This window comes from Zootermopsis nevadensis, unplaced genomic scaffold (genome assembly GCF_977971745.1).
Source record: "Zootermopsis nevadensis isolate Lab colony 2312 unplaced genomic scaffold, Znev_1.0 Znev_ptg000011l, whole genome shotgun sequence".
NCBI classification, from domain to species: domain Eukaryota; kingdom Metazoa; phylum Arthropoda; class Insecta; order Blattodea; family Termopsidae; genus Zootermopsis; species Zootermopsis nevadensis.
This window is the reverse complement of record NW_028259143.1, coordinates 12,815,693-12,831,831: the sequence shown is the minus strand read 5'-3', so window position 1 is coordinate 12,831,831 and position 16,139 is coordinate 12,815,693. Positions and strand designations below refer to the sequence as shown.

At 40.7% G+C, this 16,139-nt stretch overlaps 1 protein-coding gene across 1 annotated transcript; it reads left to right on the top strand.

Moving 5' to 3' along the window:
- The first annotated feature begins 4,061 nt into the window (after positions 1-4,061).
- LOC147874102 (uncharacterized) lies at positions 4,062-14,999 on the top strand. The gene is made up of 10 exons (XM_087347359.1): positions 4,062-4,220; positions 9,345-9,413; positions 9,602-9,722; positions 10,299-10,384; positions 10,562-10,715; positions 11,247-11,383; positions 11,574-11,694; positions 13,151-13,236; positions 13,414-13,567; positions 14,086-14,999. Exons 2-10 carry the CDS (start codon positions 9,345-9,347, stop codon positions 14,241-14,243), a joined length of 1,086 nt encoding a protein of 361 aa, XP_087203485.1. The 5' UTR covers positions 4,062-4,220; the 3' UTR covers positions 14,244-14,999.
- Positions 15,000-16,139: the final 1,140 nt, after the last annotated feature.

Sequence of the window (16,139 nt, the reverse complement as noted above, 5' to 3'; positions counted from 1 at the left end):
GTGCAATAATTCTGGAAACACTGGCAGTTACACAGTAGAATTACATTAAGAGAGTTAGGAAGAAACTGCAAAACTTGCAGGGAGGTCAGAATTTCAGAAGAAATCTCTCAGTGCATGTCCTGACAACTTGAAACTTCCCTCTCAGTAAATGTGGCATTGCAGAACTCTTAGAGAGCACCACAATTTATATTCACACAAAAGACATCATTTGATGACTCTTGTACATACTGTCTTGACGATTGGAAGGTATTTTAAACTGAGGTGCTCTCGTGTCTGCTTTGCCAGGCTTCAGTCTGCACTAAGCACGTTGTACCATACCATTAAAGCTTGTGATTTGTACTACAGAACACCACGTGGGCTGATATCAGGGCTTCCTGCTTCTCGATGACAAGATTGTCGATGATGATGATGAATACCAGTTTGGCGTGGATGCTCACCCTCGGTTACCGGGCACACAGTCTCACGAGACTGATGACACTTTCAAGGTCAGCACAAAAATTTGCAACATTGTAGTTTGTGTTGCTTGAGAATAAGGTTTAATTTTTGATGTTCTGTTACTTTTAGAAAAGGTGTTGCTGTTCTGATTTGGCCTTGGCTGATATTTGTGTACATTAACTGTGATATAACGCCACGGTGGTCTAGCGGTTAGAACGCTGGCCTTGTAATCCTGGGGGTCTCGTTTTCGATTCCCGGCGGTGCCCGAATTTATAACTTGTGTTGGACAAGGCCGTGGTCTAGGCAACACGGAGTTTTCCTCCGTGGCATCCCAACAATTACTCCATTCACACTCACACAGAAGAAGGCAATGGCAAACCACTTCTGGATCATCTGCCAAGAACGTATATGAACAGGTCCCAGTCCGAGAAAAGGATGGAAGGATCCTGTTCATATGGACCTGTCGTCAGACAGAACACTAAATAATATAAATAACTGTGGTATTGTACACAAAGTAAGATTCAGCATTCACACTGCCTTATTTATTAACTTGTTTAGTGCATGAAGATGGCAGGAATTAGCAAAATAATGGTCATGACTGTGAACTGTAGAGTGATATCAGTAATATAATGGGTTGTTCATGCCTTGAAGTACAGTATTTTCTAGAAGCTGAGCATTTACTCAGCTAGTCCAGACATTAGCCACGTGTAACATTTTTTAACGAGAACTTTTCCAGTGAGGCGCTTCTAGCACCCCATCTGACCTCCAGTATATTTGCAGCTATTTGATGTCTGGACATCCTTTCATTCTGCAGGGGACGGGCCACTTAACATGTTGAAAATGTTTAAACGTACCTTTTAAGAAGGTAGCTGTCCTGTGGGTTGTAATGCCATCATATGGTAGAAGATTACAGACGTTTCAGAGGTGTATGCTACCTCCATCATCAGGGAGATTATGATGGAGGTAGCATACTTCTGCCACATGATTATTATTATGGAATGGATTTTGTGTTGTCTGTCACAATAATACACATTAGTGAACAAAATTATGTGATGTTAAATATATTACATTACAATAAAATCCTCTCGGGCTATCAGCCGCGTGAAATGGTTAAAGAGCAAATGAGCATAAGAACAAGTCATTTGTATTTTATCTTTGATTAGGCTTAGTCCAGCAAATTAGTAAGTTGCAAATATTCCGACCCAGTCAGAAGCCACGCGCAACATTTCGGAACAATTTATTATTCTCACAATCAGGAAATGTTAGCCCCACGTCCAACCCACAAGTCGCAGAATCACCCCTTGTCGGCTGTACGCGAATTCTTGTTCGAAACACTCCGTATATGGCGGCCATAGTCAATCGTGATCCTGGTTTTGTGTGGACTACGGGCCAAAGTTCCCTCCCTCTCTGCAGCCATTCTTGTTTCTGGGGCTCACCTAGCCTGGTATTCCCTGACCATCGAGGGTCAAGCAGGCCGAAGCGTGAAGATGACGCTTGGGCACAGGAACAATTATCGCAACAACGAATTATCTGAGGCAGAATCGGAATCAACGCCAGAAAATTATCTAACTTAACGAAAGTAAAAACATGACGTACTCAAGACAAAGCTGACAGGTTATCCAAGCGATATTCAGTTCGAATCTTGTACAACGACACAATCAGCACCTTGTCGAAGGCAAATTCCTTAGCAGTTCCTAAAATCCATTTACACATTCACCCTGTCCCATTCACAATTCATAACAAACTTAGCGTCCGCCATTTGAAGCCGCCTGTGAGATTATTGAAACTCTGTGGCACCATAATTTAAAAAGAAAAAATTAGATCCAATTCCTGCCCCCTCTTAAAACACGTCAAAAATAGCCGTTTCATCCAACCGCAGTAAACTAACACGTTGGTATCAGCCATCCCCAGCTTCCTGGTTCTTCTCAGTTACTTTAAAGCAAGCACAGAATGTACTCCCGCGATTTATCATTCATAACAATCCTGTCATATTTAAATAATGTATACGCAACATTATCAGTTGATAGAGTGTTGAAGCAACAAGAATAAATCACTATATTCTCAGTCATGTTGAACGCCTTCTAACTGGTTTACCCATCAAACTGCGTATACCTCATCCCTCATGGCCAATGTCCGCAGATCCCTGAAAACAGTCAAGGAGGCCATGTTACCACAAAAACTTTTCTGATATTTGGGTAACCCTACAAATTATACAGCACTTTACTTTTGAGACATCTGGTGGCATCCGTGTTAGTCGACAGTAATACAGAATGAAGCTATTTTTGTGTTTCCAAATAATAAAACTATTTACGTACGAGGATTTATCAATGGATTTAATGCTCGTGTGCTACTCGGAGCTACTGAAATAAACTGTGAATAAATAAAAATACATGGTATACTATAACCACACAAAATCAGCAGATTAATTATATTAATTACAGGCCTCATCATTAAACGTGCGTCGTTTAATACGGCCGTAAAATTACCCCAGAAACCAACATCCTAACAGAGACTCGAACCGAGGACTGTGTATTCTTGTCTGTGACCTTAGACCCTGCAATTTCCTCTCCGAAACGAAAGAATTTTGTCTTGGCGCCGTTCCTTTATTTCGGTAGCGTTCCCGTCAACAGAAACCATCCTTGTTGGGACTCGAACTCAGTGTCGAGGCCTTCGTTTCCGAAATCTCCTCTTCGAAGCAAAAACTCTGATCCTGGCGCCCTTCTTCTGTCTCGCTTAGTTTCGGTGCTAAAGGAAGCTCCCTTGCCGGAAATCGAACTCAGGACACTTTTCCCAGTCTTCTGAACTTCCAGTGTTCTCTCATGTGTCTTAAGGAATAATCGCGCCATGTTTCTTCTTCACGGGCCACAAGCGAACGAGTAAAGAAATGTCAACCCTCAATTTTGAATTCACACATGACCAGTGAACACTGCGGTATTTACTAAGGGGAAATACGACAGATTCTTACAAATTCATCTTCTGAGTCTCAGACAGTTTTCGGGCTTGTGACTTTAGTCAGTCAAATCATTTCCCAGGAACAAAAACATAATTTGCCTCAGCGCCATTCGTCCCTAGTGCTTGCTATCCGAACAACATAAAACATCTTTGGCCCAGCGCCCGGGCCCCTCAAAAATCATCTTTAAAATTAATCAATTATACTGAAACGGACGTTATTTTAAAATAAGGGCAATTGGAAATGCAGTTTTTTCTTCATGTCTCTTCCGAATATTTTTAAATTTATTCTCTCCTTATAGGGAAAGTACTTTCTATTATGACTGAATACCAACAAATTATAAGCTAGAGTAATTATCTTTGTTTTGTTTTTTCAACTACCAACAATGTGCAGATATTGACCGACAATGGTCAGCTTTTACGTGAACACCTGCTTGCATAACAATGTAAGAAAAGGAATTGGAATTTCTAACCCACACCTGCAACAATCTAGCCTGAGCATCCCGTAAGGCACTTTTCTCGTTTATTATGCATGCAGTATAATAGCCTGAATGAACCTTATTGCACTCCATTCCTTTACCTAAGAAACTAATTGTTGCGTCATCTGTTTACTCGGCATTGTTGCATTAGTATATATTGGCATCAACAATGGGCTTTAGTTATTGCGGAAAGAGCTGAGCTGTGAATCACTTGTAGAAGAAGTGCGTCGTGGAGTAGATAATTTTGTGCTGTTAAAAACGTTTTAGAATATCACAATTACTTATATAAGAATTATTAAGAAATCTTGGTTATTGCGGGTGGACATCGTGGTCTCTTACAATTGAGCGAAGTTTGAGGTAAGGATTCCTATTTATTATTATTAATGTTCATCACATTTAATGTTTTCATCTTCATTTGTGAACTCGTGTAAGAGAATTAGGCTTATCTTCTTTTTAACACAATTTCAAGTAATATTGGATTGACTTCTCTTTGTTCACGGCATCATTGATAGTAAAATAATATTCCAGTAGGCAATTAACATTTTACAATTTTAAAGGAATAAAACGTGTTTTGCAGCCCAGAATCTTAATAAAAATACGTGGATGCTAACAGTGGGGTATATAGTCTGAACAATAATTCTAACACTTTACAGTTCTTGATACATTATTAAAGCGTTTTATTTCGAATTTTTATTTCGGTTTTACAAGCCTATGTATCGACGAATCTCTCTCTTATTATCTCCCTACAACAGCAGATTAAATCGGGGAATTTTTGCTATTATTGAGTGCAAAGTATTTATGGGTGCAAAACGTGGTATTTCACTTTGAGGGAGGAACATAGACTGAGGGTCTTTGACAACAGAGTGTTGAGGAAGATGTTTGGACCCAAAATGGGGGTGGGACAGATAATAGAGAAAAGTGCTTGACGAGCTCCTCACACGATGTTGTTGGGGGGAGGGGTAGCGGAGGGCAGGAGAGTGGTGCTTACAAGGCCTGAAGGGAGGAGACCTCTGGGAAGACCTCGGCGTAGGTGGGAGGATAACATTAAGATGGACCTCAGGGAGATGGGACTCGATGGAGCGAACTGGCTCAGGATAGACCCCGGTGGCGGGCTTTTGTGAACACGATAATGAATCTTCTGGTTCAGTAAAGGAAGTGGGCTATTCTTTGACGAGCCGAGTACCAATCGACTTTTCACAGAATATCTTGTACATTGCAGTGTGTGAGTAGCGTGATTTAGGCCTGATCTACGCATGCGTTAGAACAACTTAGAGTTTTTGTGACTGTCCAACTGTAATTTTCGCGTTCAATTGATAAATTTAAAATACATTTTGTGCTCGTGGTTTATATAAATATGTAACTTAGGCAGGAAAGTCCTTAATCACGTAAGCTCTTAAGCAATTTTAGTTCTACAGGGAGAGAATAACTCGAAAATTTTATGCTTATGAAAAGGCGTAATTTTCTTTTTTCAAAATTTATTTGTTAAGTGTCTGGTTCTGCATCAAAGGTCACGCAATTTCTATGGCATATTCTTTTCGTATTTTTTTTAAAATCGGTTCACCAGAGTAGATGCATCTAAGACTCTATAGATTACATTGATATTTTATACTTAATGTCTACGTAGTTTACATATGAGAATGTACTTGAATCAGATTTATAATGTTATTGTCCAGACCGTAACGAATACGCCTAGGTCATGATCAACGGCGTATTAGTTGTTCGGTGATAAATATGCACATTTTATGCGATAAGAAGGAGAAAGGGCACAACTGCACTGACCAAAAGTCGACAAACCAAAAGGCTGCCATTGTTGTGGAGTTGAAGGTTGTGCATAACAGCAGACTCCGCTCCAGGTGGTGAAGTTATTTCCTGGTTATTTAATTAACAGTACTGCCACTCTAAACGATAATTGTGAAAATGAAGTAAAAATGATCCACATTGTGTATTGAGCACGTTGCACCAGTGCGTCATGCTGTCAGTTCCCCGTTACCTGAAGACGGTCACTGACGCCAAAGCATGTTCTAATGACAAACAATTATTGTTTAATTGAAGCTTAAATTTTTATAAATGCAATGGGAACAACAATAACAAATAGAAATGAGGTCCATGATGAAATTAGGAGTAGAATTCATTCGGAAAACGCTCGATTGTATTCACTACCCAAAATACTGAAGGTCAGGATACGTAAAACACTAATTTTGTATGGTTGTGAAACGTGGTCTCTTATCTTGAAGGAAGAACGTAGATTACAAGTGTTTGAAAACAGGCTCCGATGGAGTGGTCATGTAGCGCGCATGGGAGGGGGGTAGGCAAGGTGTGCATGCAGATTTATGGTAAGAAATCCTTATGGAAAAGACCACCGGACAGACCAAGAAGGAGATGGGAGGGTAACATCAAGATGGATCTTCGGGAGTTGGGCTGTGACGATGGCTAATGGATGGAGCTGGCTCAGGATCGTGGCCGGTGGCGGTCTTTGGTATTGTCGGTGTTGAACCTGCGGGTTCTGCTACCAGGGAGTTAGTTAGTTAGTTAGTTAGTTGGTTAGTTAGCTTTACTTACAAGGTTTTTACGAGGCATGCGGAGAATGTAGTACACAAGGGAAAAATGGAGAAATGAGTATAGAATTTTAGTCGGAAGACCTAAAGTAAAATACCACCAGGGTGGATAATATTAAAAAGTATCTTAAAAGACGTAGAATGCCAGGGTGTGGACTGCATTTATCTGGGTCACGTTGTGTGTGAGTGGGAGGAGCTGTTATGAACAGGGAAATTAATCTACGGTACCCATAAAAGTTGTTTAATTTGTTGCCCGGATTAATTATTACTAATTGTCAAAAGTGCCTCTTCTTACTGGAGTTTCTTCATTAGGCACGTCGGTATTTTGTCATTTGTCAAGGTGGGCATTGAGTTTCGAATTAATATTCATGTGTATTTATTCCCACCTTTTGTGAGTTCTTTTTATCGTGTTTATGAATTTTGATTTCTACATACTATTCTTTTACGTCCCACGGATGGATGGTGTGGTAATGCCTTTTTATTTACTTTGTCCGGAGATAGGGATTAGCTCTATCTAGTGGGCCCAACTGTGTAGGAACCTGAAGACGAAGATAGAGTCCCATCTCCGAAACGTCGTTTTACGTTTTTACGTTTTATATTTACTAGACGATGGATAATATCCAAGTAAATTTTTATTCAATTGACTCTTCACCATCGTCAAGAAGTTTTAGATTTGATATTTCAAAATACTAGATTATATTGGTGCGTCTAGTTGTGGATATAACTATATTATTGTGATGTGTTGGGGTTGGCATTGTTGAACTGTTTAATGACATTGTTGTATTCATGCATTGTTGCGTTTAGCATTGTTGCGTTTACATTGTTGCGTCTGTTTATTGGCATTGTTGCATAGCCATTGTTGTAATTGTATAAAAGCCGATTGACAATCGGCTTTGAGAGTAACGCGGGCTGCTGCGCGACGAGCAGTTTGGGTTTCGACCCAGACACAGCACATCGTTACAGCTGGCTCGCCTCGTCGAAAGGGTCAACAGAAACCTTGATGAGAAGCGGCTAACCGGCGCGGTTTTCCTGGACGTGGCCAAAGCCTTCGACACAGTCTGGGTCCAAGGCCTCCTATACAAACTGACCGTCCTCAACTTCCCGTCCTCAACTTCCCGTCGTACTTGGTAAAAACCATCTCTTCCTACCTCGCTGACCGGACATTCCAGACATCCTTCCAGTCGGCCACGTCCACACGTCGTACCATGCGGGCTGGAGTTGTGCAGGGCGGAATTCTCTCCCCTGTGCTCTTCAGTCTGTATGTCAACGACATACCCACACCGTCCCGCCACGTCGAGTTAGCACAATACGCGGACGACACGGCTCTAGTAGTCACGTCCCGTAGCCCAACGCTTCTCGTCAGGTATCTGGAGACCTACCTCAGTAGACTTGAGCTCTGGCTCAGGGCCTGGAGGATTGCTATCAACGTCTCGAAGAGCACCGCGGTTCTCTTCATTTCCGCGAGAAGACACATCCAACAGCCCCGAGCAGTGCAGTTCCTCGGACAGCCGATCCAATGGGTCAAAACAGCGCAGTATCTGGGGGTCTCCCTTGACGCCGGGCTTACTTGGTCGGCGCACGTCAACCAAGTGGGAAAGAAGGCAGCGCAACGATTAGGTGTGCTAGGCCCGCTTATCAATAGGAGAAGTGGCCTGTCAATCAGGAACGGTGTACTACTCTATAAGCAGCTCATCCGTCCCATAATGGATTACGCATGCCCGATCTGGAGGTCAGCTGCCCGCAGCCACGTCCGGAAGCTGCAAGTTCTGCAATCCAAGTGTCTTCGCATTGTTACTAACGCGCCCTGGTACGTTAGTAACAGGCAAATACATGAGGATCTGGGGGTCCCTTTCTTTGCCGACCACATCAGAGCACTAACTGAGAGGTTTGACTCGAGGTTAGCTGGTGTGGGGAACCCCTTAGTTCGGCAACTCGGAAGGCACTCGTGCCGAATGAGGGCTGCCAGAGGTCGCATAAGGGCAACCGAGGGCGACTGATGTTCAGCAGGCCAGCCGAGGCCGTCCCCAAAAGACGGCCAAGTCAGCACAACGAGTGGTTAGACTACTCGGCTACCCTGACTGAGGTTTTCCGTGCTTTCCTCAGTTGTAAGGCGAATGCCAGGGTATAACTTAATAGGGGCACGGCCCGCCACCCTTCCCCCCGATCATGGAGGCCATCAGCTGAAGTGATCTTCCCCCCATGCCGCAGAGGCCTTCAGCCGAAACGGCCCCTCCCTCTCTGGGTTCATACCCCAGTGACCCAACCAACCAAATTCCTTCGACAACTTGCCTGACAGGATAACCTCCCATCAGCAGCAACAGATCCCAGTTTGAATGGTCGAGGCTCCCGCCACGACGAAACCCCGTTAGCGTTAGCAAAATTTCCGTTCTTATATTACGACCGTTTACCATTTCCAGCAATGCGTCTTGTGCGCAGGAATGGTTTCACCTAGGTAGGGACGATGCTTGCGCTGGCGCAGGCCTCTGCCCTCAGTTAGCTTCTTTGGTTGGTTGGTTGCTTTGAGAGTAGTGTAGTAGGTGAGAGTGTGGAAGAAATATTGCGGAAAGACCTGAGCTGTGAATCGGTTGTAGAAGAAGTGCGTCGTGGAGTAGACAATTTTGTGCTGTAAAGACGTTTTAGTTGATTAAATTCATTATTGCTGGAAGACTTTGTGGTCTCTTACAATCCAACCAAGTTTACAACTGAGATCGGATTTGAGGTAGTAGACCCCACAAGAAATTAAGGGTTGACAATCAAGGTTGTATACCGACCCACGCTACATTATAATTAAGTAATCGACTCCATACAAAAGTATTTGTAAATGCATGCGCTATAAACTCATTTGTCGCATGTCTTGACTTTGAGAAACTGACATTGCAACAAAAAATAAGACATTGTATCTTACTGAAATACTGTTCTTTTTCAGATGAGGTCGTTTTTCACAGAAGTAGGTTTCTGCAGATTGCTGGCAATTTGCTTTGCTGTTTTGACCCTGGTACGTGCTTGTTTTATTGTTGCTTACTGTACATTCTTTGATTAGAGGGAACTCAAATAACGGAGGTAGTGTTTGTTTTTAGTAATTACAAATTTAAAATTACATAATTAAAATAATTATCATAACTGTATGGAATATTATTTTTTTCTAATTAAGCATCTCTAAGTGTATATGTTCTTGGTGCGCAGGGGAAAAACATCTATGAGTTATCAGCTGGTCACAGTGAATTGATTTTTCTCTCCGATGGCAGCATCGTCAGCCCAGACAGGCAAATATCCTTGTGGGAGAAGTATTTCGGCCCGCAGCCAGGTACGTACTGTATCATGCCAAAGGCCAGTTGTTATCTGGCTTGTGAGAGCGATGAAGTCTCTGTCTCAATTGAAATCTCGCCACCCAGCCGTTCGTTTTGGTTGAAATTTGTATGTTTTCATAATACTTGTGGGTGTGACGTATCAAGAGACCATAATGCATTGATCCAGTTACAGCGATGTTAATAAGAAGTAGTAGATCTGCGCTGTTACAAAAATAAGTATAACCAAAAAGGTCACTTCATTCGAGAATTATTAATTATAATATACTACATTAAACTGTCTGCGGTCAGACTTCGATATTTTGTACAGTTAACTTCTTGAGTAAAAAAACCATCCAAATTTCTCCTTATTTTATTTATTTGTGATTCTCTCTTCTCGTGATCGGTTTTGTGATGAGACTTAAACTCGCATTAGATGTGCGTTCCTCTGATACAGACCTGCAACTTTACGACACAAGTCAAGTAGCACACAGAATAAAGTGTTAGAAGTAAACAAACAAATTTTGGTCATTAACATTTTTTAGCGTAAATTGCTGTTTGTGTAAACTCTAAAATCGAGATTTTTTTTCTTCCAGTCCGTAAGGTGGTGCAGGATGTGTCTTTGCTGTATGCCGCTTTGAAAATGGTGACAGGATTTATGATGCTGTTAGGAATATACAGGGTGAGTAATGTGCCCAATGACGTTTCAGAGGCCCTTGTTGCCTCCATCATCAGAATATCTGAAACCTTATTAAAGTTCTACCAGTCTATACCTCACAACAACCCAAGATACATCCATCTTAATACTTGCTGTCATGAAAACATGAATTCTCACTTATATGATATTTTTGTTTTCTAGGGCCAAGCGCAGTGGGTGCGAACAGGCCTGAGGGTTTCCTCGATTATTCTGCTGAAAGATTTGTACACTGATATCTCGTGCATTTACTATATAACAAGTCATATCAGCATTGAGGCATCCTTAAACTACATTACAATTACCGACCATCTTATTCGTAAGTACTGCTCATACTAAAGCATTTGTTGCACTATTCTTAACTCCTGAAAGTGTGATATGATTTTGGTTTTATTATTCACTTTCGAGTGTTTGAGAACAAATTGCCGAAATAAGTTGTACTTTTCACCAAGTAGTATTAGGGTGATTAAATCAAATATGAGATTGATAGGGCATGCAGACATAGAAAATTTGATAAAATCGTACCAAATTCTACCCATGTAATCTCTGGTGAAGAACTTCTTACTTCAGAAACAGAAGTTTAATTGGGAAGGTGATATTATATTTTATAGAAATATGGCTTGAGGCTGAGGAATAGATTCACGTTACTCATGACAGGGCACAATGGCGGTATTTTGTGAATATGACAATGGACCTTTGGTTTCCATGCAAGCAGGTAATTTCTGTAATAGTCGAGCAGAAGATCAAGGTGGTTACTGAGATATGTACATTTGTGGATACTATTTGCTTGGTAACATCCACTTGCGTTCTCTTATTTTCCATTATCTTATTCCTTTGTTTCTCTTTACAGTTTTGGAATTGGTCTTGGGAGAAGCGACCCGTCGGTTTGTAAATCTTCTAGAAAGAAAACCCGAGAAAACGGATTCAAACATAAATGAAGTAGATTTCTGCAGATTGCTGGTAATTTGCTTTGCTGTTTTGACCCTGGTACGTGCTTGTTTTATTATTGCTTACTGTACATTCTTTGATTAGAGGGAACTCAAATAACGGAGGTAGTGTTTGTTTTTCGTAATTACAAATTTAAAATTACATAATTAAAATACCATTATCATAACTGTATGGAATATTATTTTTTTCTAATTAAGCATCTCTAAGTGTATATGTTCTTGGTGTGCAGGGGAAAACCATCCATGAGTTATCAGGTGGTCACAGTGATTTGATTTTTCTCTCCGATGGCAGCATCGTCTGCCCAGACAGGCAAATATCCTTGTGGAAGAAGTATTTCGGCCCGCAGCCAGGTACGTATTGTATCATGCCAAAGGCCAGTTGTTATCTGGCTTGTGAGAGCGATGAAGTCTCTGTCTCAATTGAAATCTCGCCACCCAGCCGTTCGTTTTGGTTGAAATTTGTATGTTTTCATGATGCTTGTGGGTGTGACGTATCGAGAGACCATAATGCATTGATCCAGTTACAGCGATGTTAATAAAAAGTAGTAGGTCTGCGCTGTTTCAAAAATAAGTATAACCAAAAAGGTCACTTCATTCGAGAATTATTAATTATAATATATTACATAAAATTGTCTGCGGTCAGACTTCGATATTTTGTACATCAATGACAAAGGCGCGACAGTTAACTTCTTGAGTAAAAAAATTGATAGGCAGTGTCGGACACTGCCGCAGTTATTTTCGTGAAAACGTCAATCGTGTATAGTATATTGAAATTAAACAAAAATTTTAAAGTAGTTGTCGGCCCCGGTACAAGTCCAATTTTGGGCCCTCGTCGCCATATTGGATATGCCAAGTGGGCCCGATGGGTCTGGGTCGACCTCCATTGCACTCTCCATCTCATCAGTAACGAAATCCACATCCAGGCTCGTCAGATGCCGCCTGAGTTGTCAGAGCGCGCTTACGTTGCCTATATTCGCGGCAGTACTGCGCGTTGGTTTTCGGTCCGGGCCCGGCGTTTTCGGTGTCATTCTTTTTAGAATTTTGTGCTCTACGCATTCGTGCCCGATTTTTGTAATTCTGGTTGTACTTTGCCCTCATATATCGCGACATTTTAAGAAAATCGGGAAATTTTCAAACTTTTTCAAATTCACAGCCTCGTATCTTTTTGAGTTTTTGAGATACACACTTGGAGGCGAGGATGAGTTGTAACATATACACTCCTCTTCAAAACAACACTTGGTTCACTCGGATCGGATAATTAGTCTCTGAGATATGATCCCGTGTCGAATCCGGAAAGTCGAAAATCGTGGGTTCACTTTGCGCGTGCGCAGTTCGCGACGTCCGGCCGCCACGAATGTCGGAGCGGTACTGGCACAAATTGTCATCCTTCTTCTTTAAAACGAGACTAAGATGGCGGCGCTATGTCTATTTTTAGCTGAGTTATTGAAGTTTGAAATTACTTCGACAGAAACTATCGCTCATTTGGGCGCGATTGCCTCCCCACACCCGGCATCGATTTTAAAGACGTTTTCACGTCAAAATCTATCCAAATTTCTCCTTATAGAGTTTTAAAAAACTCATCAGTACTATTTGTGATTCTGCTTTTCTCGTAATCGGTTTTGTGATGAGACTTAAACTCGCATTTGATGTGCGTTCCTTTGATACAGACCTGCAACTTTACGACACAAGTCAAGTAGCACACAGGCTAAAGTGTTAGAAGTAAACAAACATATTTTGGTCATTAACATTATTTTATAGTAAATTGCTGTTTGTGTAAACTCTAAAATCGAGATTTTTTTTCTTCCAGTCCGTAAGGTGGTGCAGGATGTGTCTTTGCTGTGTGCCGCTGTGAGAATCCTGACAGGATCTATGATGCTGTATGGAATATTCACGGTCAGTAATGTGCCCAATGACGTTTCAGAGGCCCTTGTTGCCTCCATCATCAGCATATCTGAAACCTTATTAAAGTTCTACCAGTCTATTCCTCACAACAACCCACGAGACTTCCTTCTTAATACTTGCTGTCATGAAAACATGAATTCTCACTTATATGATATTTTTGTTTTCTAGGGCCAAGCGCAGTGGGTGCGAACAGGCCTGTGGGTTTCCTGGATTATTCTGCTGAAAGATTTGTACACTGATATCTCGTGCATTTACTATATAACAAGTCATATCAGCATTGAGGCATCCTTAAACTACATTACAATTACCGACCATCTTATTCGTAAGTACTGCTCATACTAATGCATTTGTTGCACTATTCTTAACTCCTGAAAGTGTGATATGATTTTGGTTTTATAATCACTTTCGAGTGTTTGAGAACAAATTGCCGAAATAAGTTGTACTTTTCACCAAGTAGTATTAGGGTGATTAAATCAAATATGAGATTGATAGGGCATGCAGACATAGAAAATTTGATAAAATCGTACCAAATTCTACCCATGTAATCTCTGGTGAAGAACTTCTTACTTCAGAAACAGAAGTTTAATTGGGAAGGTGATATTATATTTTAAAGAAATATGGCTTGAGGCTGAGGAATAGATTTACGTTACTCATGACAGGGCACAATGGCGGTATTTTGTGAATATGACAATGGACCTTTGGTTTTCATGCAAGCAGGTAATTTCTATAATAGTCAAAGTGGTTACTGAGGTATGTACATTTGTGGATATTTCTTGCTTGGTAACATCCACTTGCGTTCTCTTATTTCCCATTTTCTTATTCCTTTGTTTCTCTTTACAGTTTTGGAATTGGTCTTGGGAGAAGCGACCCGTCGGTTTGTAAATCTTATAGAAAGAAAACTGGAAGAAACGAATGATATGTCTGCTGGCCTAGGACCAGGTCATGACAGCAATGCCACTGAGTCAGAGGCTTCCTTCGTTACTTCTGACAGTCTATAAGGGACTTCCATAATTGGTTCAGGTGGAGGTCGTCTTTCTGGCTCGTGTTGTTAGGGCACTGATTCCCAAACCTTTTCCCTTCATTACCCAAAACCGCTTATCAGAAAGTCCTTTTTACCCAATGCAGGTAAAACACAAACTGCACAGAAAATATATTTTAAACATCTATAAACACTTTAGCAGAACCAACAAATTTGGTAATTATTCACCATGAATATTACATCACCCGGGTCCCAGCTAATGAGTACAAAACCACCTTATTTACTAGTTCTGCAAAATTTGGAAGCAATTGGAGACAGAGCAGACCTCACATCGTATTTGTTGTGGCTGCCAAATGTTTTAGAGATGTTTAAAATAAAGACATTGCAACAAAAGTATTGTTTGCTTCCTATTTTTTACCGATCTCTCTTCACTTTTCACATATGTTTTCTGTGCAGTTAGTGTTTCACCTGCTTTGGGTTAAAAGGACTTTCCGATAAGCGGTTTTGGGTAAATCTAAATCTAAATAAATACTTGTTAGCTCAGTAGAAACTTGGGCCAAATGATCAGAGGGGATGCTGAGTTCAAGCTACGCCTTACGAACAGGAGGACGGCCTGTGCCTGGTGTGGTCTTGAAATCCACTCCCCGAAGACCATAGGAAACCTCTGCCACATGTTTTATGTGATTTTTGATGTTGATGTCCTGATGGCACTTACAAGAGCTGGTTCCTCTGTTATTGCAAGTCTCGATTATTGTTATTATATATTTTAATTATGTTTCGTTTTCTTATTTCTTCTTCCTGTCCTCATTCCTCAATTTGTATTCTGTCTAAAGATCCCACATAGGCTCCATTTTTGTCTGTTCTCACCTATTTCCCTCCCCCTCCCCTCATCTGTCTCGCCAAGTTTGGTGGTAATAAGTTTGCATTATTATCTTATATCTGAATGCATACATTTTTCTATTATATTAGCAGCTTAAATACAATTTTAAATAGTGAATAATTATTGCAGCATCTTATTATATGCTCCCCCCCCCCCCCCAATTCGAACACGTAACACGGTGTATTAGTCTCAAAAAGAAATCGCGGCTGTTGGCAAGGGACCGGTGTTATTTTCTTTGTCTTGCTGTACTATGAAGATCCTTACCTTCTATCTCTGGACCTCTGCTGTGTCCCTGTACCTTTAATCGTCCTATACAGGGACATCATGTTGATACATAATTTTGATCACAAGAAACAACCAGAATTTCACTATCGACAAAATTTAAACACATCACTTCACTAAAACACACAAACACTCAAAACAGAACACTGCTCACTAATTAACCTTTCATAGAGTCACTTTGACACTCTTATGCACAATCTGTCTTTTAATTAGTTGCGAAGTGATGTGCAGATTTTCAGGAAATTTTTACTAAAAATTATGAAGTAAGTACCTTAGATCACAAATTTGATTATCCAACGAAATGACCAAAACAGTGTGAATAATTGAATGTGAAACATAATTTAAATCATTATATTATTTGTTTACGATCTTATTTGAAAATATTGGCACTAATGGAAACGCACATTGGGTAGTTGCTGTGGATACGAAACTAAGAAAGCGACAGCAGACTTCACTGTACTGCCTTGAAACTGATGGTTGCAGAATTATCCTTCTGCAGTTTTTAGAATGAATTTTTTAGAAAACTAATAGCTTCACTCTTATGTTCAGACCAACTTTCGCTTATGTTCATATCTGCCTCCAGGTACGTCGTGGCCCTAATACTTAAGTAATGTTAGTTGGCATTAATATAATAGAAGACACTGACTTACTAAGGAGAGTCCCGTTAAACGATAGGTTAAAAAAACCTCGTTTTTGGTTGTAGTGAGGCTTCTTATTCAAAGTTGCAAAATTGTTTAGGAATTATTAGTACTT

What these genes read in the sequence shown, in the direction of transcription:
- LOC147874102 (XM_087347359.1), top strand. Translation starts at nt 9,345, where the DNA reads ATGAGGTCGTTTTTCACAGAAGTAGGTTTCTGCAGATTGCTGGCAATT. An exon ending in GCTTTGCTGTTTTGACCCTG is followed by an intron (nt 9,414 to 9,601) that starts GTACGTGCTTGT and finishes CTTGGTGCGCAG; the next exon opens with GGGAAAAACATCTATGAGTT. An exon ending in GCTTTGCTGTTTTGACCCTG is followed by an intron (nt 11,384 to 11,573) that starts GTACGTGCTTGT and finishes CTTGGTGTGCAG; the next exon opens with GGGAAAACCATCCATGAGTT.